Below are 20,842 nucleotides of genomic sequence, written 5' to 3'. Positions count from 1 at the left end.
TGAGGACTATCTTACGTCGCATGTAAACGTTACATGTCTCATTGTATCTCACGATTCAGGGTGCGGCTTTCCTGCTCACTTTGGACGAATAGCGTTTTCACCTAACAGCAAATCCCAAAGATTCTTAGACAATGTTACTACGGATATCATTCATTACGAGAATAAAAAAGTTAGTTTGAACCAGCCCCTCTCGTCCCCTCATATTGAAGCCTAGCTATTTCTCAGCTTGTTTATTATCCTGGCAACCTATCCAACTTTGTGAAACACGTCCTTCGGCCAAATCCTACTACACTCTCGCCGCCACATCAGTCAAATTCTCGTTCCCACCACCAGGGAGCCTTATGGGTGTGCGCTCGAACACACGTGCCATCATGAAGATGGCAATTGTACATTCACCTATCCTGGGCGAAAAGACCCAAGCTTGATTGACGTCAGCTGTGCTTTGAGTCTGAGTAGTCGGGTAGGGATCGTCGGGCCCAATGGAGCGGGGAAGTCCACTCTCATCAAACTACTGACTGTAGGTGGAACTGAACTTTTGGAAGCTCAATGACAATTGTCCGTTTTTGTCAGGGAGAGACTGGGCCACAGTCTGGCACTGTGTACCGGCACCCATCGCTACGTGTGGGATATGTCTCTCAACATGCGACACATCACATTGGTATGATCATCCTTACCCACAGAGGACTGACATTGACGAATCATCAGAAAAGCACCTTGAAAAGACTCCCGTCGCATACGTGTAGGTTTTGCTGCTTGTAATCGATGTTCCCCAGCACTAAAGAGTAGCGATTAACAGTCAGTGGCGATTTCAAGATGGGCACGATCGTAAGTAGATATGCATAATTCTTGTGAGCAATTCGATTATTGATTTGTAACACCTTAGGGGAGCTTTTGGAGAAGTCCACTCGGGTGCTTACTGAGGAGGAGCGAGCATCGTTAGAGCAAGACTTCGTTGGTAGGAACGGCGAGAAACGCAAGATTGAGGTGGTGCAAATCTTTTTTTTAAGTGGTAGAGTGAGTGCTGATTCCAAGGATTGGAACAGATGATAATGGGCCGACAAAAGCTGAAGAAATCTTTCCAATACGAATCAAATGGAGGATTTGGACCATAAGTTCAACACGTGGCTACCCCGAGAAGATCTGCTTGAAAAAGGCTTTGCAAAAGTGGTTGCGCAGTTTGATGATATAGAAGCTTCAAGAGAAGGGGCTGCTAGCCGAGAAACCAGCGCCTCTGCCGTTAGAGCGACCCTAGACAGGTTGGGCTAGATGGGAATATTGCGATGTACAACGAAATGGGGGGATTGAGCGGAGGTCAGAAGGTCAAGGTTGTGATAGCTGCAGCATTATGGAATAATCCTCAGGTGAGGCCGCATGCTACTCGAGGACACGATGGCCCCTGATGAGTTCTTTTCGCTGGCTAGGTGCTTGTTCTAGTATGCGCTTTGAGATTCGTGTGGCAACCGTTCTGAGACTTTAGATTACCGACACCAGATGAGCCAACGAATTTCTTGGACCGAGAAGGCCCTTGGTGAGGAGAAGCACGCAACACGATTTGTTTCACGTGCTGATGAATGTCATGAAAACCTCTAGGCGGGCTAGCTGTTGCCATTCGAGACTGGGCTGGAGCGGTTCTGATCATTTCACATAACACGGTGAGCGGGCCTCTCGCGGTAACTTGAAGGTTCCCTAAAAGAAACTAGGAATTTGTCAATGCGCTTTGTCCAGAGATATGGAATGTAGAAGCGGGTCGTCTGGCGCGGAAGGGTAAGGTTGCAGTCGTGGAGGATGCCTTTGCGGACGGAAAATCGCGCCCAGGATCGACCCAGAACAAGCGCTGCACCTACACCTATTGCCTCAGTCAGCGGTACACCAGCTGGGACTGGAGACGAAAAAGCCGGTTCTGGGACAGCCAACCCAATACCGGCGATTAAGAAGAAAAAGTTAACCCGCAACCAGCTTAAAGTGAGGGATGAACGGCGGAGAGCCAGGAAGCTGGAGTGGCTTAGTTTTGGTGGTGAGTCACCGCTTCCTGCTTCATACTCCCTGAGAGTGGCGGCTGATGGAACATGGGTGTGGTCACCTTTGACGCTGCCTCCTAATTATTCCGTTATGTAGGACCCAAACCTGAAGACACAGACAGCGATTGATGACCGGAATTCCCAATATGGTTGTTCCCACGCTCACCCCTCGTCGGCCAGTTTACACATCAGGCAAAAATCGATCTAGATAAATAATTATCAAGGCACAGGATTAGTTTGCCTCGATATTCTCAAGAAGTACCTCGGTTATCATTGCCCAATTTGGTCGTCGCGGTTTTCCGGGCACGTTTCCTTCCTTGCACATAATAAGATCAATTGGGTGCCTATATCACGTATCCCTTCGCATTCGTCTTCCTCAGCTACCCTAGAATACCATTCGTTGGCCATACTCGACTGCTAACCCTGTATAGTCACTGCGGCCTTTATGCCCATGCCGTGCGGGGACATCCTGATTGACCGATCCTTTGAATTGTACGGGTTATCTTAGATGCCTAATATCTCCCTCCTGGCGTTCTACGTGGGCAACAATTGGACTCAAATTCATCTATAATGAGGAAGAACGAAAACCACCGAGACACCGTTCACTTCTAACCCTGGAGATGAGGGTGTTCTCGTGTGACGGGGATGGTTTAGATGACCGATGTCTCGTGATCCTCCAGGAAATTGACCGGGTAGTTGTCACAAGGGTGGTAGGTGGACATGTGTTATCAGTCAAAATTTGGTTAGGAAGCCGAAGATTGCGCATGCAGTTGAGCTGATTGAGGTGTTTCTTTCGTTGGGGAACAAGCTGATCAGATCAGACACATGATCGAACGAATTCACTGAAAAGAGAGGCGAACAAGCCAAACGCGATCACGGCGGGCCAGGAGGGGGGAGAATACAACGTGCGCGCCTAGCAACCATAACGTACACATGCAACCTTGATCAGGCTGCATGAGCCGCGTGCACTGACACATGATGCCCTGCGCTATGACAAATATTCTTCTGAACGCGCGCAACATGTGCAGCTTATCTAGTTATCTAGCTACACGCGTAAAAATCATATATGGTTGAAGATAACGTAAATATTGGAAGAACAAATTAAAGTAGTAGCCACCAAACGGGCGATTGGCGGATCGGTGGAGTCTGATAATATAACAAGTGGGACAGCAACATACGAAACGATAATGAATATGGTCAAACTACAAATAAGGGGGAGTGAGGCGGGCTACAAGTGGATCTTTGCCACACAACGCGCCAGCCAACGAGAAGCTATCAAATTACAAACGTTGATCTGACGGTCAGGCGGAAAGTTGGGAGTAAAGCATGTATAGCTGCAAGCATTTGGATGCGACGTGGAACGAAAAAAGAAACTAGCCACTAGGAAAAAAAAATAAAGAATTACAAGTGGTTGCTATGCTTTGTGATACAGATGATTTTGGGACTCTTTTCGAATCAAAACTGATGTGTGCGGGCGTTATAACAGGAAGGAATCATGTTCCAGGGCTGCGGATCCGAAGGTGGAGGCAACACAACACATGGAACGGAGAAACAAAGAAAAGACAACAAAGAACTGAAACATAAGTGAAGGAACTGTGCATGGTGGGACGAAAAACCAGAGGGTGCAAGGTATAGAGAGGTTACTTGAGGCTGGCTGCCAATTGTGTTTTCATAGTGAGGTGAAAAAGGACAAGATCGAGTGTGGTACTGAGAAATATGTCAGCAAAATGTGTGTCGGTCGGCCTGCTCGTCCAGCGGAACATGTGTTGGGCTCCAGGTTTCGTTTCGTGAAGAGAGAATGGAAAGAGTAACATTCCTTGGTTTGGCAGGACATGGTGGGTCGATCGAGGACTATGTTTCATCTCCTACAACAATTGAGTGCGGTGGTCAGTCCCAGTTCGACAAAACGCAGCTTAGCAGATTCAAAGCCAAAGAATAAATCCTGCGCAGACTGCTACGTACCCAATCTTCACACGTGCCCCGACTTTCGAAGACAAAAAACCCCGCTTCGAAAGGTTAAAATAACAAGACGCCCCCACCTCACCACCTCAGAGTACCCGCCCCATTGGACGCAGTATCAGTGGTCGCAGCACCATATCCCCCGCCATAGACTCCATAAGATCCTCCGCCATTCGCTGTTCCACTGCTACTAGTCGATGTAGTTGATGTTGAGCCTATTGGGCTCGTCAGTTGTATCGAGCCAAACGTCCCTGGACCAGCCGCCGTCCCAGAGTGAATGTGGTGTGAGGCGTGATGCGAGGTATGGTGTGGATGCGATGGATGAGCCGCCTGGGCCTGCTGTTGCGTCCGAGTCTGGCGGAACGATTGACGTTTATTCTGGAACCTGTTAGAAAACCTGGTAAGTATCATTGGACGATAACATGGGAAAGTAAAAGGGAACGGGAGACCGGGAATACGGACCAAATTTGAACTTGACGGGGGCTCATGCCCAACTTACGAGCCAACTCGGCACGTTCCTCGGTAGAAGGAAATGCTGTTCTTTCGTATGTAGCATTCAACGTTCTCAACTGTGTCGCGTCGGCCCGTCGGCGCTTCGGCTTGATCCCCGGTAGATTCCCATTCACACTTGCAGCAGCAGAGGCTGTGACTGTTCCATTTGTCACACTGGACGAATTAGTCGAGCTCACTGGGCTTGCTAATGAGCCCGAAATTGATCCCCCCAAAAGATGGTTTACTCCATTCGCTGGAACGACAATCCCTGCCAGATCACCGAATGGACTGTTTCCGCCAAGTCCCCCCATACCTAATCCACCCGTATTGATGAAGTATGAGCTGGCAACACTTGATCCGCTAGACGACGTAGTACCCATCGGCTCGGCAGAGGATCGGTCTCGGCCAATGGCTGAAGAGAGGAGACTACCAGTTGAACCTCTGTGGGAGTGACCGTGGACAGATTCAGGTGAAGTGGAGCGCGTTGACCCATTTGTTGATCCAGCTGTTAGCGCAGCAAGCGGAGGAAGGGTTCGCGAAGTATCATATGCACTGGTGCCATTACCAATAGCACTGGCGCCAGCGCCAGCGGGTGTAGAAGCAAGGAACGCAGGACTTTGGTGCCCTCCGGGCGCGTACGGTGAGGAAGCTGATATTGGTGAATATGATGTTACGGATGTCGGCGTGGGATTGCTGTAAGAGCGAACGTGATGGCTTCCATTGCCGTGCGGGTGATGCGCTGCATTGGTCATGGCGTAGGACGAGATCTCGTGCGTTACCGAGTGGTGATTGCCCGTATTGTGTGGAGCATGTTGCTGGTAGTGCGGAGTGGCATAAGGGGAAGGTGCCGACTCCGAGGCAGGTGTCGTTGCATAGGCCTGGTGCGGGCTAGCAGCATACTGGTGCGGCTGAGATCGGTAAGAGGCTAAGTGTGGGCGTGTTCAAGTTCGGCAGGGGGGGACAGGACGATCGAATCGGGGAGATTAAGGCAAGGAAGGGGAAGTGTCCCAAGTACCGGTGCATGCGTCAAAACAGAAGAAGACCAATTGAATTTCTGAACTAAAACGGTGGAGGTGCTTCTGCTAAGGATATGCGTACCTTGGGGAGGATAGGTAGTTGATGCACTCCAATCTGTTGCATAATTGGGCGAGGAATCAGAAGAGTTCCCGTGCCATTCGCCGCTTTGCGACCGAGGCTGAGTGTGAGGTTGAACTGAGGGATTCGAGGATGTCACAATCGGGGGAAGCGTGAACCCCGGAGCGTTAACGCTACGCGTGACATCGTCGAGACTGGGTACAGAGTTCCCGCTGTCCCATCTTTGAGGCGCGTAAGTGGTACTATGATGAACAGATGGGCTCTGCGAGTGTTGGTCAGCGCCTGACCGGAGCACTGCGTCGCCGGCAGATGCGGATGACTGGAAGGGAAAGTCAAGTTAATGTCACAGAGCGCTCGGAATAGAACAGGCTCACCTGGTTCATACTCGCTGCGTCTTGAAAAGCGGTGAATATTTGTGGAGGACTAAAGTACGGCTGATAGGGCAGGACAGTGGGAGATGACATGATGATGAATGAGTGTGCTATTCTTGATTTGGAGGAGGAGGGATGTAGAGGGGGATGAAAGGGGGGGGAGACTTACAATGAAGTATGAGGGCGTTATAAAGCAATCTGAACGGGATGACAATGATGAGGGGTGACCAGAAAGAGACGAACTCGGTCCAGGAGAGGGAGGATTAGGTGTATTTGTTCTGCCGTTGAGAGCATATTCATTTCTCTTGCCTCCATGTTGATAATCAACCGGGGGCAGCACTTATTCGAGTGTGGAAGGAAAAAAGCAGCAGCGATACCCACGATGCCTCCGCAACTAACGAGTGAGTGTTCTTGGAGGGGGTTTGGGAAGCTCCGGTGCAAAAAAAAAAAAGATATTTTCCAAACTGAGTGAGTGAACGTCGGAGAGATGAGTGAATAAAACGATCAACACATTCATCTGGACTTCAAATCTTTTGAACAAAAATTCGACTCTTATGGGTTCTTGCCATCTGATCTCTTTTTTTTTTATTTCACCTGAGGGAAAGAGAATACAAAAGAAATCTAAAAAGAAAGCTGGATTCTTTTTCTTTTTCAAAAAAAAAACCACTCCCCTTTATTTTTTCTCTCCACCCCTTGGATTACCGTCGGGCGGGGCGTGGATAGGGTTGAGTCACCGAAGCACGAGCTACGTATCACAGCGTGAACGATACGATGTGCCTAAACGGCGTTACCATCAATCATAATTGCAGTGTCGGGCGTGGTATTCCTGGGATGCGCGGTAACGAGCTGTAACCAGTACCCACGTCCAGTGTGTTAGAAAAACTCTCTTTTAGCCTTGCAACCTCCGCCCTTCCGTTGCCCTGTTACTACTCTGTCATACTAGGAATCAGGATTTGCACCTGTGTCTAATGGATCCTTTCTCTAATGTCGTATCTACTTGCCTCTTCTGTACTATCCGGGTCTTTGGTTCGTGGATGCTGTTCCTAGTAGCCCACCCTGGCCGCAGATCTTCGCAGGTCTTGCCCGCATTCCATTCCCATGGCCATGTGTTGAAACTAGTTTTTACCGCAGCCAGACTCTAGCTACACATCCTTCGCCATATGCGAGGGCGCTGCACAGTACAGGCTGTCTGCGACCATCCAGGACCCATTCGCATCACATATATGCGGGTAGTTTCGAGCAGCTCTGCGGTGTTCCAGACTGGGCAATGATACCTTCATTTCAATTGTGGACTTCATCCGGCATCTACTCAGTGCCCAATCCTAACCGCCAATTACCACCACTCGCTCTCTTGAAACGCTTGACATTCCAGCTTCAGCGCCTCCCCCGCGAAATTCCTGTCAAACTACCTCTTGCCACGTGCGTACCACGGCGGCTACTCACCATGATAATCGACTTTAAAGCGAAATTGTCTCCTTTCCGAGCCGGTCACTATGTATGCATATGCTTCTCAATCAAAATAAATGGATACAGTCTCGTCCCTCTACTTAGGAGTACTACGGCAATTGTGACACTCCCAGAAATGCAGATACGATACCCTAGCGTGTTCACTCTGTTTCCGGCAGTTCCAACTTAACCGGTCTGTCCATACCCACTCGCACGATCTCCCCTCCCCTCCCCTCACTCACGTCCCTCAGAACTCACCACGTTCAACCTTCTCGGCGTTTACGACTTTTGACTTCAAGAAAGAATAAATTGTTCCCCTCCCGCATCGCAGAAAAGACGAAACACCGCTCGGCCAGCCAAGAATATGCGCACGCCCGTTAGCCTAGACGCCGAATTCGAACAAGAATCATCCACTCGCAGCAAAATATTGTTGTTGGTCAAATATTACCAACTCCCTGATTACAGGGTTATCCGGACTTAACCCTGCGATGATACATTCATTCGGAGATTCTTAACAATCAAGGCACAGGCATCAACAGCTCGATGAGAAGGCTCTAACCCCTTAACTCAGCGCACCATCAGCATCAGAGGAATAAGCGTGCATCGCGACCGCCTGGCGCAATTACTCGCTTACTACCCAATGGCGAGCGAACAAAGCGGTAAGGAAAGAATCTCCTGGCGAGGACACCGGTGTCCACAGATGGTATTTCATCAGCATCATACCCTATCCTATCATACGTATTTAGTATGTGCATCCTATCAGCACACACCTAAAACTTCGGGCAGAGTTAGTAGTACTGATTATACGATCAACCACGCAGCAATCTGCAACATCTTTGTGATTAGATGGTGCGCACGCGGGCGGTCCTCGTCTCCATGCGATGCGCGTGCCAATTTGCATTCCCGATTGCACTCTAAAATCAAATTGATTTTCACAGCACATACCGAGGCACTGCAGCCAGCTGGTTTTTCCTTGTTGAGTCCCCTCCCAACGCTTGACCGCCACTGCTAACCCCGCCAAAGATCCCACTCAACTGACCCGGCCCTTACCCCGAATCGCATAATGATACGGGCAACGGACGCCTGACCTGAGTCAGTTTGTTCCACGCCAGGGTATACATATTGACATCGTGACAAACGAGTCGGAATGGAAACGCATACACGTATATATTTGGGCCTCGGTCGGTACATACTATTTTTAGGCACAATAGCTGGGAAGTACTGGAGCTAAAATGTAAATTTCCCTCGTTCCGTTGCTCCGAGTCATTATTTTCTTACACTGCATGAATTGGACAGGGTTGTTAGACCCTTGTGCACACAAAAACCGGTGTCAGCTGTGTTCCAAGAGAAAAATCGAAGAACGCCCCCGAAGCAAAAACTCGACAACGGTTCGGTTTAATGAGCACGGTCCAGAAGGTCTTAATTTTCTCACCATTAAAAGGCCTGCTACAATGAGTTCGGTGTTGGAGAACTGAAAGCAGGGTAAGTTCTTTCAGTTGAGTCAGGGGCTCAGCCAGTTGGGGAAGATGACTCGATGAGAGCACGTTCATGTCCGTCGACAAAGAAATTGGGGAGTTTTTGCCATGCTGATGCTTGGGGATCATCAAGCCGGATTCCGAAACATGCCTTCAACGAAGCGGTGTACAAGTGCACGGAAATCAAGAATGGAAATATCATGCTCCAGGGGAAAATGGCGCGGTCTTTTCCTTTGGCCGTTTGTCCCTATCTAACGATATCTTGTGAAAAACCTAGGAATGAAAACGTACACAGCATGGCAGCAAGAGGGTTGGTCCGGGTTGGGATACGGAGATGAACGGAGAAAACCTGTACACCGGGCATCACTCAGCGATAGCGCTAGTGCCAGGAAGGAGCAAGCAAGCGCCTGGCGTCCGGACTGCCCCACGGAAAATGAAAAAACAAAAAAAAACTATATCGCATCACATGCGGCGAGTAATGATACACAGCCGTGATGGATGTTAACGGCGAGCTGAACGCAAAACAAAAATGGATGTGAATCCCCTTTCCACGTCCATGAAAACAAACGGCCTCTCAGTTCCTTCTGCGCTTAGAAGAATAAATCCTACTGACTCCAGCACGACGCGTTTATGGAGTTTTGGTGCCAATAAGTCGGATCCCCCCAACACCAGATGGGGGCCCTGAAAGGAGATGTGGTCGGGGGGCTTGGGTTGGACGATGAGGAAGATAAATGCTCCTGAATGCCTGATGGAGCCAAATCAGATGGTTCGAATGGCAGGCATGCCGTACTATTAAGCCAGGCCTCAATCATCTATTCCCCTCGTTTTAGTGAGCCCGACTGTCGTCGAACTGAGCCAAGGTCACACACGGCCAAACGAAAGAGGCAACACCGAAGGGGTGCACACGGAAGATGAAGGTCGATTGAATGAAAGTACCCTTTTTTGGTGTATTTAGGATGACGCTGGGCATTGTCGAAACAATGCGCCAGATGAATCGTTTCACAGGATAGATGAAGGGATAATGAAAGGAAGCGATGTCCGCAAAAGCACTTATAATCACTGAACTGCGACCGGTCACTTGTCAAAATGCCCAGTTCCAAATTGGAATGGTGGTTGTGCACGGATTATAGTAAGAGAGAGAGTGGGCAAGTTATCAGGGGGGAGGTTATCTTGACACGAAGCAAAATCGGATTAGTTGAATCAGACCAGAATTCTTGATCTCAATGTGATTCCAAACCGCGTGGGGTCAACGTGGACATGAACTAGGTTGAGAATGTCCGTCTAACCCCTTTGGGTTATGCAATGCAAGTATGAAGGTCAAGTCCCCGAACGAATGGGATATTGTCCAAGCTTGGTGAATCAATACTCGCCCAGTATTTGGTCAACAACAATGGAAATCGTTTCATTTTGTGAGACGGGTGGTTTTCTCATGTTGTACGAACGTGCCGGAAGGCGGCTGATAAGATTGGGACTCACAGATATTGGGTCCCCAGAGCAAAGCACTAAGAGGGGTGCGAGTTTTGCGCCCGGGGTGGCCAGGGTCTGCTGATGTCTGAGCGGGTCCGAAATACCAAACCGGGAGTCAACGACGGGCGGCGAGTGCTTTCCCCACGAGCTGTGTCCGATCGCAAGTATGTGTGGAAAAGTGTTCGTTCCTACAGTGTTTGAGGTATTTGCCAGACATGGCTCTGCTCGGCCAGAAAACAGCCACCGAAACCTTGGTAAGATGATCAACACTGACTACAACAACAGGTCGTTGAGCCAAGCACAGTCAGAATCCAGGGCGCCCCGGGGATGGAGTAAACGTGGTGGAAGTCTTTACATAATCCCCATGCCACGGGCTGTTCGCGTACGGCAATTGACCTTAACATGGCGATTATTCAAGACAACAGAAGGGGTCACCCAATGAGACATGTCTCCGAGCAGACAGGGATAAAGCTGCCTCCTGGAAACGACGAGGTGGCCTCATGAGGCCCTGCGCACAACGGCGTTTCTTTTGTTTGAAGTCCGGCGGGTATTGTGACAGCTTATCTGGGTACAGCATCCCCGCCCGACGTGCTAATCAATTAAGACCTTCCAAGTTAACAGTAAGGTGAAACGAAATCCAGCCAACGGATTGTGGGCGAAACACTGGCGCAACGCATTTTCATAGTCCTTGAACAACGTACTCGAACAGGAAAAACTCTGCTTCTAAGTTCTGAGTGCTGCTTTTCACGGGGAATTTCATGCAGCGCAGTGTAAAGTGTTCAGAGGCGACGACCTAGAGCTCACATCCCATCAGAAGACGGGAATCACATGGATTTTGTTCACATAGCAGCTTTCAACGGGCGTTGAGGTGCGGAAGTGTCAGAAAGAGGAATTCCCACGCCCTGACCAGGCGTGTTGGCACCTCCTTACCCTTTGGGTCCCCCATTATGCTGTCGTCCACTCAATTCCTTACAATACTAGCCGCAGTGAGCGCCCTAGCGGCCCCAGATCATCTGCGGTCACGTCGTCTGGATGTGTTAAACGCGAGGTCGTGGAGACGGGATGTTTTCGAAGACAGGCTGCACAACCTCACTTTCGTGTATGTTCCTGGTGATGTTATGACATCTGAATGATGCCGAACCCCTTGAACTTCTCCCGCATTTGGCATCTAAATATTGTTCTCTTATTTCTCTTAGCCATGTGAACGATGTGCACGCCCATTTAGACCAGTATCGCAAGTCGGGAACTGACTGCGACCCTCCATCCCCGGACTGTGTAGGAGGCTACTCCAGGATTAAGACAAAAGTAGAGGAGATACGCTCCACCACACCAAATACTCTGCTTCTTAATATGGGCGACGAATTCCAGGTAAGGACCTTGCGTTCTTGGTCCCCACAACGCAACGGGCGCCGTGAGCCAGGAGAGTTTACGTATTTTTTTCGACAGGGCACTCTTTTTTACTCATTCTACGGAGGCTCCAAGATAGCAGAAACAGTAAATGACCTCAACTTTGATGCAATGACGATCGGCAATGTGAGCAAATTTGCGATTCACGACCGGACTTGTGTGGCAATTGAGCTAAAATCTATTCTACAGCACGAATTCGATGGCGGAGATGATCAATTGGCCAGTTATGTTAGTGAGAGCCCCCTATCCTCTTCTATTCCGTGCCATTATAATGGTCGCGCATCCAGCTCCACAACGTGACGGCTCCTGTTGTGAGCGCCAATATCAAGACAAACAACCACTGGCTGTCTTCCCGTATCAAGCCTTACCACGTGTTTCCTGAACATTCGCTGGCTGTTATCGGGCTTACTACAATTCACACCAAGACGACCTCAAGCCCAGGACGTGACACGGAATTCCTGGATCCCGTTGAAGCGCTCCAGAGAACGGTAGATGAGATTAATGCGAAAGAGAACGTGGGCCGTATCATCGCGATGACACATATCGGTAAGCCCGTAGCAATAAAGGATCTGTGAGGTCGACGAGAACACCTCGCTTTTATGTCGCGGCATAGGTTACGAAGACGACGTGGATCTAGCCAGGCGAACTCGTGGCATTCATTTGATATTGGGTACAATCTCCACAGGACCACCTTTTGGTCATGCCGCTCATTACCATATCCATCGTAGGTGGCCATTCACACACTCTTCTCGGCGATTTCGACGAAGCTGAAGGCCCGTACCCAACGATTCAAAGGAACCTGGACGGAGAGGTCGAGACAATTTCCCTGTTTGATTAACTGTTTTCTCACACTCAGTGATTCGACTGTAGGAAGTATTCATTGTCACAGCTTGGAGATGGGGCCAAGTTCTCGGGTTTATCAATATTGCGTTTGAAAATGGTCCAGGGGGGCGTGTGCTTGAATATACTGGTGGACCCATTGTCATGGACAGTTCCATTCCTCGAGATACGGAGCTCCAGGCCAAGGTGGATGCATGGCGCAAGCCATTCGACGAGTACTCGAAAAAAGTGGTCGGCTGGACAAATGGAGATCTTGATCAGACCCGCTGTCAGATCGAAGAATGTGTGTCACTTTCATGTAAAATAAAAGCGAGCATTGACCTGCTTTTCTCTGGTGCCAAACACTCAGGCACATTGGGCAACCTAATCACCGATGCAATGTTGGATTATCGACTGGACGCTGGCGGAAAGGTTCATGGTGCAATTATGAATGCCGGTGTGTGAACTCCAGGTTTCTTCGCTCGTCACTATTATCAATATGACGCTGCCTTACCTTCAGGTGGCATCCGAGCAACTATTCCTCAAGGGAACGTCACGCGAGGTGAGCGCCACCCATGTTGGGATATTAATTATTGACTGGTTTTCGACCGTCATAATCTCCTCAGGCGCCATCGTGACCTCATTTCCTTTCGGGAATGCTGTCGTGGACCTTGAGTTCTCTGGAAGGGAGCTCTGGGACATGTTTGAAGGTACTGCTCTCGGTTTCCAAATGCTTTCGGCTGTGCAATAACTCCTTTTTTATTGTGCGCTCCTGGCTTCGATGCGCTTACAGGCATCGTGAGCAGAAGGAATTCAGCGAATAAAGAAGTCACATCATTTGTACAAGTTTCTCGAGGGGTAGCCTTCTCATACAATCCCAGCGTGGCTGCCGGTTCTCGCCTACGGTCTCTAAATTTGACTTCTGATATTAAAATTACTCCCGACGATCAAAATCGTTATGTTGTCACAACCATCGATTTTGTTGCCGCTGGAGGTGATGGCTTCCTCAATCCTCCCAGAAAACCTGGGCCTCCGCTCAACACCCTGGATGATGTTCTCGCAGACTATATCCGTGCCAAGTCGCCTTACACACCCTTCAAGGAGGGACGAATCACCAAACTTGAGGGTTACCGGGGCTCGGGACAGGATATACTAAAGACCTGTATTGGACTCCGCTGCCGTTCTCTCCCGGCTTAATTCTTGAACATGGGTAACCTGTCTCAGCTCAACTTCCTTCATTCTAATTAGGATTATAATAATAATCCTGTGCTAGTAATCCCATTGTGCAAATCATAAACCATGTTGAAGGTCGGGCTCGGGCTCGGGCTATTTTACACAGCGGGTGCCGTGGTGTTGTGGCTGGTACTGACGCCACCCACCACGTCCTCGATGAACACACCCGAAAAAACCAGTCCTTCCGTTGTTCCTTCCTGAATGCCGTGATGAGGCACATTGGATTGTTGGGCCGGAGTGTCCCGAGGGTCGGCCAAAGGCAACTGTAAAATGCATGCCCGTTAACAATACAGGGCAACAAACTGGTTCATCTGTGCTTCACCTTGAGCACTCCCCAATGGAAATCCCCCTGACCAGCGGCCCCACTGGAGGTTGAGTCGTTATCGACTAAGCACGTAACTGATTCGAGGACTTCGCTGTTGTGGGAGAAGAATACAGCTAGAGTTTTTGCGTCCCATTCAACCTGAATGGCGAAATTGTGCCAGTGACTTTTACGCATGGGGGTAGTGAAGATTATATTTCCCGCATGATCAAGGACCTTGAAGTGATGAGCGGATGGATCGGGCTTTGTCGTAGAAGGGATCTTGAATGGCGTCCCTGAACACGCTCCGGATGTCAAGGGGCATGTTGGGAGCGAGCCCTGGGCGGTACACACCTAGATTTATGGCGAAAACATGGGTGCCATCTTTGGGCTCGACGAAGACAATTTGGTATTCATGTTTGTAATTCAACTTATGCTTGTGATCCGCCATTATGCTGACATGAAAGACTGTGGTGCCAACTTCAAACGCGCTTCGATTTTGACTCTGGGCAATAAGCTCCGTTCGTCGAAATCCGAACTGACTGTTCGTAACGTTGCCCCCAGGAACAAATACGGAGGAGTTACGGATTAAAATGGCGATAGACTGTTCAGGGTATGATCCCCAAAGGGGTGTGGAGTGGTATTTGGGGCCTAGCAGGTGGCTGTACTAAGGTTTACCCCATGTCAGTACATTACTGGAGACAGCAGGTCAATGGCATACATGACTAGCATTGCCACTCCCCTTCACAACGCTGTAAACCAGAGCGATGTCCAGTCACTGGTGAAAGGCAGAGCTGCGATTGTCACATACGTAGTAAAAGGGGGGGCACTAGCATCGAGCTGGGCTGGGGTATAGTTCAGAGGTATCCTGCCCTCATATATTACGTTTCCGGCGGTTACGAACGCCGCAGATGACAGAAATGACAGAGTGAAGGAGCGCATTTTGTGTGTGCGCAGAAGTTAGATCTTAAGAGTAGGATTAGAGAAAAACCACCTCTTCCCGCTAGCTTTTTATCTATTGTTGTGTCACCATAGCGAAGGTGCTGGAGAATAAGATGGTTGCCGACAGGGCGCGACAAAACGCTCAAAATCGTAGATCCGAGTGCTGAGGATACATTCCCAGAACCACTTCTTTATTCCACTAGGAAAAAAGTTGTCTAACGGACAACTTCAATGTGTAGCGCTGGCTACCGCTACACGAGTGACGGCAGATGGCCCGGGAGGATTCGAAGAATACGTTGATTCTGTGCTGTTCTCATCGACCAGCCATCTCAACCAGCATCTCCCAAGTAATGACAAACATTTTCCGTCATGATGGGAGATCAAGAGATACGGGCGAATAGTATGATTTCGATTCGGTCAATGGGTGACACATGGCAGGACATCCCTGAAACAGCATGTTGGAAATGCGAGTCACCGGGTGTCGGGCACCCATGTGGAGGCTTTACTAGGTGCGCAGTCACAGGCAGCTGGATAAGTTCGGGGAAAAAACAAATGCCCATCGGCATGGTAAAGGCGAACCGAAGCAAATAAAACTCACTGCTTAACCCAAAAGGAACGAAATAATCCGAAAGCATATCGCTGCTCACACTAGCCGCCACGACTGTGGCCAGTCTTCCTTTTCAGACCCGATCGAACCTTCTTTATGGTAGTCCCAAACAAGGAGAGCGGTGACCTCTCAAGTCCCCAATCTCGGCGAAGCCCTAAGAGCGACTCTCTCATCAGTGCAGTCTTGTGGTCCGCAGCCCGACTCTTGGCTGGCCGATATGGTCAGCGATCAACTCGAACTATCAAAAGTGGCACCATTCTTTCAATCTGGGGGGAGGGAGTTGTTTAGGACGAATGTTGATTTTAGATGTCGGATTTGGTCAGCTAGAATGTGGTACGGTGCCAAGATTTATGATGCTTGACCTGTGTAAATGCTAGTGATTCATGAAAAAGTGTGGATGATTGATTGCGACTTGGGGAGCAATTTGAAATTGGGATCGAGAACCATGTATGGGGAGCATTGTCCGATCAGCCGGGATTGTAACCCTCATCTGTCAGGGATGTGTCCGGGGTCGAGAGGGCCCGGGGGTAATGCCCGGCACTGAGGCCGTCGCGGGGTGTGGAGCAGGCGTGCATACTGGTGGGCCCGATCCGGGACAATGGTCCCTGGCCACTCAGACTGAAGTGGGAACTGTGATGAAGGGTGGGGAGTAGAGGTGAGCGGGATACCGGGTCAGGGCAGGTGGAGCCGGGTCAGGCGGGTGTGCCCTGACATCACCCCCTCCTTAAGCCGCTTCGCCTCGAAGTTGTCATGACCGACAAATCCTGGGGCTCCGTCAGCGGCAAATCAATGCCGATAGGCGAATCCGCCGACCCGAAACCCAATCTAACCAGCCCCCAATCCGATGTCTGGCCCCCTGCCCTATCAACCATGCACTGCATCCAGACCTCCACCTGCATCCGGACTTCTGCCCGCATCCGGACCTCCACCCGCATCTGTACCTCTGCCCACCTCCACACCCTCTGGACCTCTGCCACTCCTGGTTGCCCTCCACACCCTGTGGTCAGGCCAACACTCCCCTCCGACCTTGCTGGCCATCATGCTGCCCTTGTTTGTGATGGCACTGATGGACCACCCTCTGTTGCGGACTTGTCAGCACCGCACTGATTTCCATGTCCCTTCATGGACTTGTGTCAGCACCGCACCGACCCCGCTTATTTGCGGACTTGTATCGGCACCGCGTGCTGACCTCCGCTTTTCTCTGGCCATCTTGTCACTCGGCAGCATACCATTCATTCCTTGCCGAGTGCCTATATTGTTCATCCATTCATTCGCTTAACTTGCCAATATTGGCACTTGATCCATGTGCTGATGCACTTCTTATTACCTGTCAATATTGGCACTTGATCCGCTTTTGTTTAGTTCATTGCCTCCCATTTCCCGGGCTCTTGTCCTTCATTCAGTTTGACAATCCCCGCTTATTTCCGCGCCGGACCGCGCCGGACTGACCAGTCCTTCTGTGTTTCCCTCCTGCCTATTTATATCCTGTAAATACTTTCGGGGACCTTAGTCTGAAATCAACTAGAGTACCCCCCCTGTCTGGTCTGAGTCTCTCCTTCTGCAAAGGGGGCTTCCCCCCTCTGAGTCCATGCTTGTGGAGTCCATGCTCCTCCTACAGGTCCGCTCCGCCCACAAGTCTTGTTTGAAGTCCACTGTAAGTGTCAGTCTGTAAATACAGGATCTCCCCCAAACGTCAAGCTCAGGGCACAGCGCTCCACCTGAGTCGCTGAGGCCGCGATCCCACTCTGTTAACCTTGAACAGCACTTCCGGACGCGCTGCATATTTCCGCCCGCATATCTGCACACGCGCTCCAACAGACCTCTGCATCAACTCCGACCTCAACTCAGACAGAACCCTATCTGTCTTCTGACAGCATTCCAGATCTCTGACAGAAGCGGCCAGGGGGTTCGTTCTCTCCCTTCCTGGGGTGTGGGGGTGTGTTTGGTGGAACTCCTCGATCCGGTCAGGGGCATGGATTAGTTGGTCTTGGGGGAGCCATTCATTCTCTGAGTTCGGCCAACCTGCGAACTTTACTAAATACCAGAGCTTCCGGCGTAACCACTTAGAGTCCAGTATTTTCTCCACTTCATATTCCTCCTCTCCATCTACGAGTTCTGGGCCCAGGTGGGGGTCAGGGGGTCGTTCTGCAATCTCGTCCGGGCGGTAGGGTCTTACGTTCGTCACAGATACGACTGGGTGTATTCCCTTTTGCCATGCGGTGAGCTGGAGCTTGACAGCAGCTGGGGAGACGACCTTGATGACTTTGAAGGGGCCTAGCCACTTATGGTCTAGCTTCTTGGTTGGGTGGTCAGTCGTATAGTTTTGGGCGCTGAGCCAGACTCGGTTGCCCTCCTGGTACTTGGGGGCTGTCTCTTGACCCCAGTCATAGTAGCGGGCCATCTCGTCTGCTGCGTGCTCCAGGGCTGCCTTCGCCTCTTCCTGCATCTTCATCATCCTGGACGAGAAGGCGTCGGCGGCTTCTACCTCGGATGTACATGTGGGCTCCATCCCCATCCTGGGATGCTGCCTGGTGTCAAGCTCGAAGGGGGTTCGACGGGTGGATGAGTGGATGCGGTTGTTGTAGGCAAATTCTGCCAGTGGGAGCCAGTCCGCCCAGTTGTCCTGGCAGTGGTTGACGAACACCCGAAGATAGGCTTCGATTTCCTGGTTAACCCGCTCTGTCTGTCCGTCAGTCTGGGGGTGATAGGGCATTGAGGGGGTTAGTTTGACCCCCAGGAGATCTGCAAGTTCTTTCGAGAAGCGCGAGATGAAGGCGCTCCCTCTGTCGCTGAGGATCTCTTCCGGGAGCCTGTGGTGCTTCCAGACGTGCTCCAGGAAGAGCCGGGCAATACCAGCCGAGTCCATGGACGTCATGGTGGGGATCGCGTGGATGTGTTTGGACAGACGGTCCACTACAACTAGGATGGTGTTATAACCTTTCGACTCTGGGAGCTCTCCCACCATGTCTATCGAGTGTCAGGGACCGACCTGGGGTCGAGAGCGCCCGGGTGTATCACCCGAGGCTGAGGGTCCGGTAGGTATGACGCGGGCGCGCGTAGCAACGGGCCCGAAGCAGACAAGGGTCCCTGGCCACTAAGACTAAAGTGGGAAATGTGTTATTGTCATTATCAAGGGAGGTGTAAGCTACTTGCCTAAAGTGGGAAATGTGAGAAGAAGGTTGCTTCTCAGTTCCCACTTAGGCTATGTTTATATACATGTGGTTGAAGGCCACGTGGGAAGCGCCACGTCATCCGAGCACACAGCCACCTCCATCTGGGTACCTCCGTAAGAGGTCCTAGGAGCGTCCGGTGTGTCCGGGTTCGGGCGTGTTACGCTGCAGCCAGGTCAATGGTACATTGATACAAAGGAAGTCGTCCGTGTGATAAGAAAGGAATAAAGAGGGGAGAGAATAGAAAAGAAGGAGAAGGAGAAAGGGAAGGGAGAAAAGGGGAAGAGGGGGGAGGTCGGGAGGAGTGGATGGTGGGGCACCGGGTTAGGTGGGGCCAGGTCAGGCGGGCGTGCCCTGACATCACCCCCTCCTTAAGCCGCTTCGCCTCAAAGCGGCCAGGTGGTTCTCCCTCTCTCTCCCGGGGGCTTGGGGGTGCGTTCTGTGGAATTCCTCGATTCGGTCGGGGGCGTGGGTTAAGTGGTCCCGCTGGAGCCACTGGTTCTCCGAGTTTGGCCAGCCTGTGAATTTTACCAGGTACCAGAGTTTCCGGCGTAGCCATTTGGAGTCTAATACCTTTTCAACTTCGTACTCCTCTTCTCCATCTACGAGTTCCGGGCCCGGGCGGGGGTCGAGGGGTCGTTCTGCGATTTCATCTGGGTGGTGGGGCCTGATGTTTGTTACAGATACAACCGGGTGGATCCCTTTCTGTCGTGCGGTGAGTTGGAGTTTGACAGCGGCAGGGGAGACGACTTTGACTATCTTGAAGGGGCCGAGCCATTTGTGGTCTAGTTTCTTGGTGGGGCGGTCGGTCGTGTAGTTCTGGGCATTGAGCCAGACTTGGTCACCCTCTTGGTACTTGGGGGCTGCTTCACGGCCCCGATCGTAATAGCGGGCCATCTCGTCTGCTGCATGTTCTAGCGCCGCCTTCGCCTCCTCCTGCATTTTCATCATCCTTGATGAAAAGGCATCAGCAGCCTCCACCTCGGACGTACGGGTGGGTTCTGTCCCCATCCTGGGGTGTTGCCCGGTGTCGAGTTCGAAGGGGGTCCGGTGGGTGGACGAGTGGATGCGATTGTTGTAGGCGAACTCTGCTAGCGGGAGCCAGTCTGCCCAGTCGTCCTGGCGGTGGTTGACAAACACTCGGAGGTAGGCTTCGATTTCTTGGTTGACCCGCTCGGTTTGTCCGTCCGTCTGGGGGTGGTAGGGTGTTGAAGGGGTGAGTTTGACTCCGAGGAGGTCTGCGAGCTCTCTCGAGAAGTGGGAGACGAAGGCACTCCCCCTGTCACTGAGGATCTCCTCTGGGAGCCCGTGATGCTTCCAGATGTGTTCTAGGAAGAGTCGCGCTACGCCCGCTGAGTCTATCGTCGTTATGGTTGGGATCGCATGGATGCGTTTGGATAAGCGGTCCACCACGACCAGGATGGCATTGTACCCCTTCGACTCTGGGAGCTCTCCTACCATATCCACTGAGATTATCTGCCAGCGGTGGGTGGGGACTTTGTTTGGGGTGAGCTTCCCAACCTTTCGTGAGGGGAAAGGTTTGACTCGGTTGCAGGTATCGCACCCGCGTACGTACCGCCCAACGTACTCTGCCATCCGGGGCCACCAGTAGTCACGGGAAACGAGTTCTAGGGTTTTCCATCGCCCCGGATGCCCCGTTGCCCGTGCGTCGTGGTGCAACCGTACCAGGTCATGGCGGAGTTGCTGGTCTCTCGGTACGTACACCTTTCCTCGGTATAGGATTAACTCTCCTTGCTTCTCCCATTCATCCGACCTCAGGGTCCCTTCTCCCAGTTCCCGCATGGCTTTCACCACCCTCTCGTCATGCTCCTTCGCTCCACGTATCCTCTCTAGGATCCCTGCCTCCTCTCCCTCTACTGAGATCGCTTCTGTTGCCCGGGCTTCAAACCAGGTGGGTTGGAGGAGTGTCAGCCCCTCGTTGTCATCCTTCCCCTTCGGGTGGTCAGCGCGTCGTGAGAGTGCATCTGGCTTCCCCATGAGCTTCCCTGGGCGATGGACGAGGGTGAAGTAGAAGCGGGA

At 51.2% G+C, this 20,842-nt stretch overlaps 5 protein-coding genes across 5 annotated transcripts; 3 read left to right on the top strand and 2 right to left on the bottom strand.

Moving 5' to 3' along the window:
* Positions 1-33: 33 nt before the first annotated feature.
* Positions 34-2,147, top strand: EI90DRAFT_3147415 (phosphate import ATP-binding protein pstB; the record flags this gene model as incomplete). The annotated part of the gene is made up of 13 exons (XM_039065530.1): positions 34-43; positions 378-517; positions 571-658; positions 706-739; positions 797-825; positions 884-1,014; positions 1,114-1,236; positions 1,257-1,361; positions 1,448-1,451; positions 1,591-1,652; positions 1,701-1,769; positions 1,816-2,014; positions 2,116-2,147. The coding sequence occupies 13 exons, from the start codon at positions 34-36 to the stop codon at positions 2,145-2,147; spliced, it is 1,026 nt and encodes a 341-aa protein (XP_038909167.1).
* Positions 2,148-4,910: 2,763 nt separating this feature from the next.
* Positions 4,911-5,681, top strand: EI90DRAFT_3086426 (uncharacterized protein). Its single transcript, XM_039062199.1, has one exon. The coding sequence runs from the start codon at positions 5,134-5,136 to the stop codon at positions 5,359-5,361; it is 228 nt and encodes a 75-aa protein (XP_038909166.1). The 5' UTR covers positions 4,911-5,133; the 3' UTR covers positions 5,362-5,681.
* Positions 5,682-8,231: 2,550 nt separating this feature from the next.
* Positions 8,232-9,166, bottom strand: EI90DRAFT_3086418 (uncharacterized protein). Its single transcript, XM_039062198.1, has 4 exons — positions 9,134-9,166; positions 8,990-9,074; positions 8,678-8,931; positions 8,232-8,615 (listed from the first exon to the last, which is right to left on the bottom strand). The coding sequence occupies exons 2-3, from the start codon at positions 9,056-9,058 to the stop codon at positions 8,683-8,685; spliced, it is 318 nt and encodes a 105-aa protein (XP_038909165.1). The 5' UTR covers positions 9,059-9,074; positions 9,134-9,166; the 3' UTR covers positions 8,232-8,615; positions 8,678-8,682.
* Positions 9,167-11,270: 2,104 nt separating this feature from the next.
* Positions 11,271-13,746, top strand: EI90DRAFT_3147414 (Metallo-dependent phosphatase-like protein; the record flags this gene model as incomplete). Its single annotated transcript, XM_039065529.1, has 12 exons — positions 11,271-11,422; positions 11,520-11,691; positions 11,770-11,856; positions 11,920-11,958; positions 12,018-12,276; positions 12,344-12,400; positions 12,459-12,541; positions 12,601-12,853; positions 12,920-13,006; positions 13,070-13,111; positions 13,176-13,259; positions 13,343-13,746. The coding sequence occupies 12 exons, from the start codon at positions 11,271-11,273 to the stop codon at positions 13,744-13,746; spliced, it is 1,719 nt and encodes a 572-aa protein (XP_038909164.1).
* Positions 13,747-13,813: 67 nt separating this feature from the next.
* On the bottom strand, positions 13,814-15,215 carry EI90DRAFT_232053 (uncharacterized protein). The gene is made up of 5 exons (XM_039052876.1): positions 14,895-15,215; positions 14,805-14,835; positions 14,438-14,750; positions 14,105-14,379; positions 13,814-14,045 (listed from the first exon to the last, which is right to left on the bottom strand). Exons 1-5 carry the CDS (start codon positions 15,023-15,025, stop codon positions 13,881-13,883), a joined length of 915 nt encoding a protein of 304 aa, XP_038909163.1. The 5' UTR covers positions 15,026-15,215; the 3' UTR covers positions 13,814-13,880.
* Positions 15,216-20,842: the final 5,627 nt, after the last annotated feature.

This window comes from Cantharellus anzutake (assembly GCF_015039405.1).
Source record: "Cantharellus anzutake strain C23 chromosome Unknown EI90scaffold_118, whole genome shotgun sequence".
NCBI classification, from domain to species: Eukaryota; Fungi; Basidiomycota; class Agaricomycetes; order Cantharellales; family Hydnaceae; genus Cantharellus; species Cantharellus anzutake.
The sequence above is the reverse complement of the archived record's forward strand: the minus strand, read 5'-3'. Positions and strand labels throughout refer to the sequence as shown.

What these genes read in the sequence shown, in the direction of transcription:
- EI90DRAFT_3086426 (XM_039062199.1), top strand. Translation starts at nt 5,134, where the DNA reads ATGATGTTACGGATGTCGGCGTGGGATTGCTGTAAGAGCGAACGTGAT.
- EI90DRAFT_3086418 (XM_039062198.1), bottom strand. Translation starts at nt 9,058, where the DNA reads ATGATATTTCCATTCTTGATTTCCGTGCACTTGTACACCGCTTCGTTG. An exon ending in AGGCATGTTTCGGAATCCGG is followed by an intron (nt 8,932 to 8,989) that starts CTTGATGATCCC and finishes TTGTCGACGGAC; the next exon opens with ATGAACGTGCTCTCATCGAG.
- EI90DRAFT_232053 (XM_039052876.1), bottom strand. Translation starts at nt 15,025, where the DNA reads ATGCGCTCCTTCACTCTGTCATTTCTGTCATCTGCGGCGTTCGTAACC. An exon ending in AGTGCCCCCCCTTTTACTAC is followed by an intron (nt 14,836 to 14,894) that starts GTATGTGACAAT and finishes TCTGGTTTACAG; the next exon opens with CGTTGTGAAGGGGAGTGGCA. An exon ending in TCCATTGGGGAGTGCTCAAG is followed by an intron (nt 14,046 to 14,104) that starts GTGAAGCACAGA and finishes TGCATTTTACAG; the next exon opens with TTGCCTTTGGCCGACCCTCG.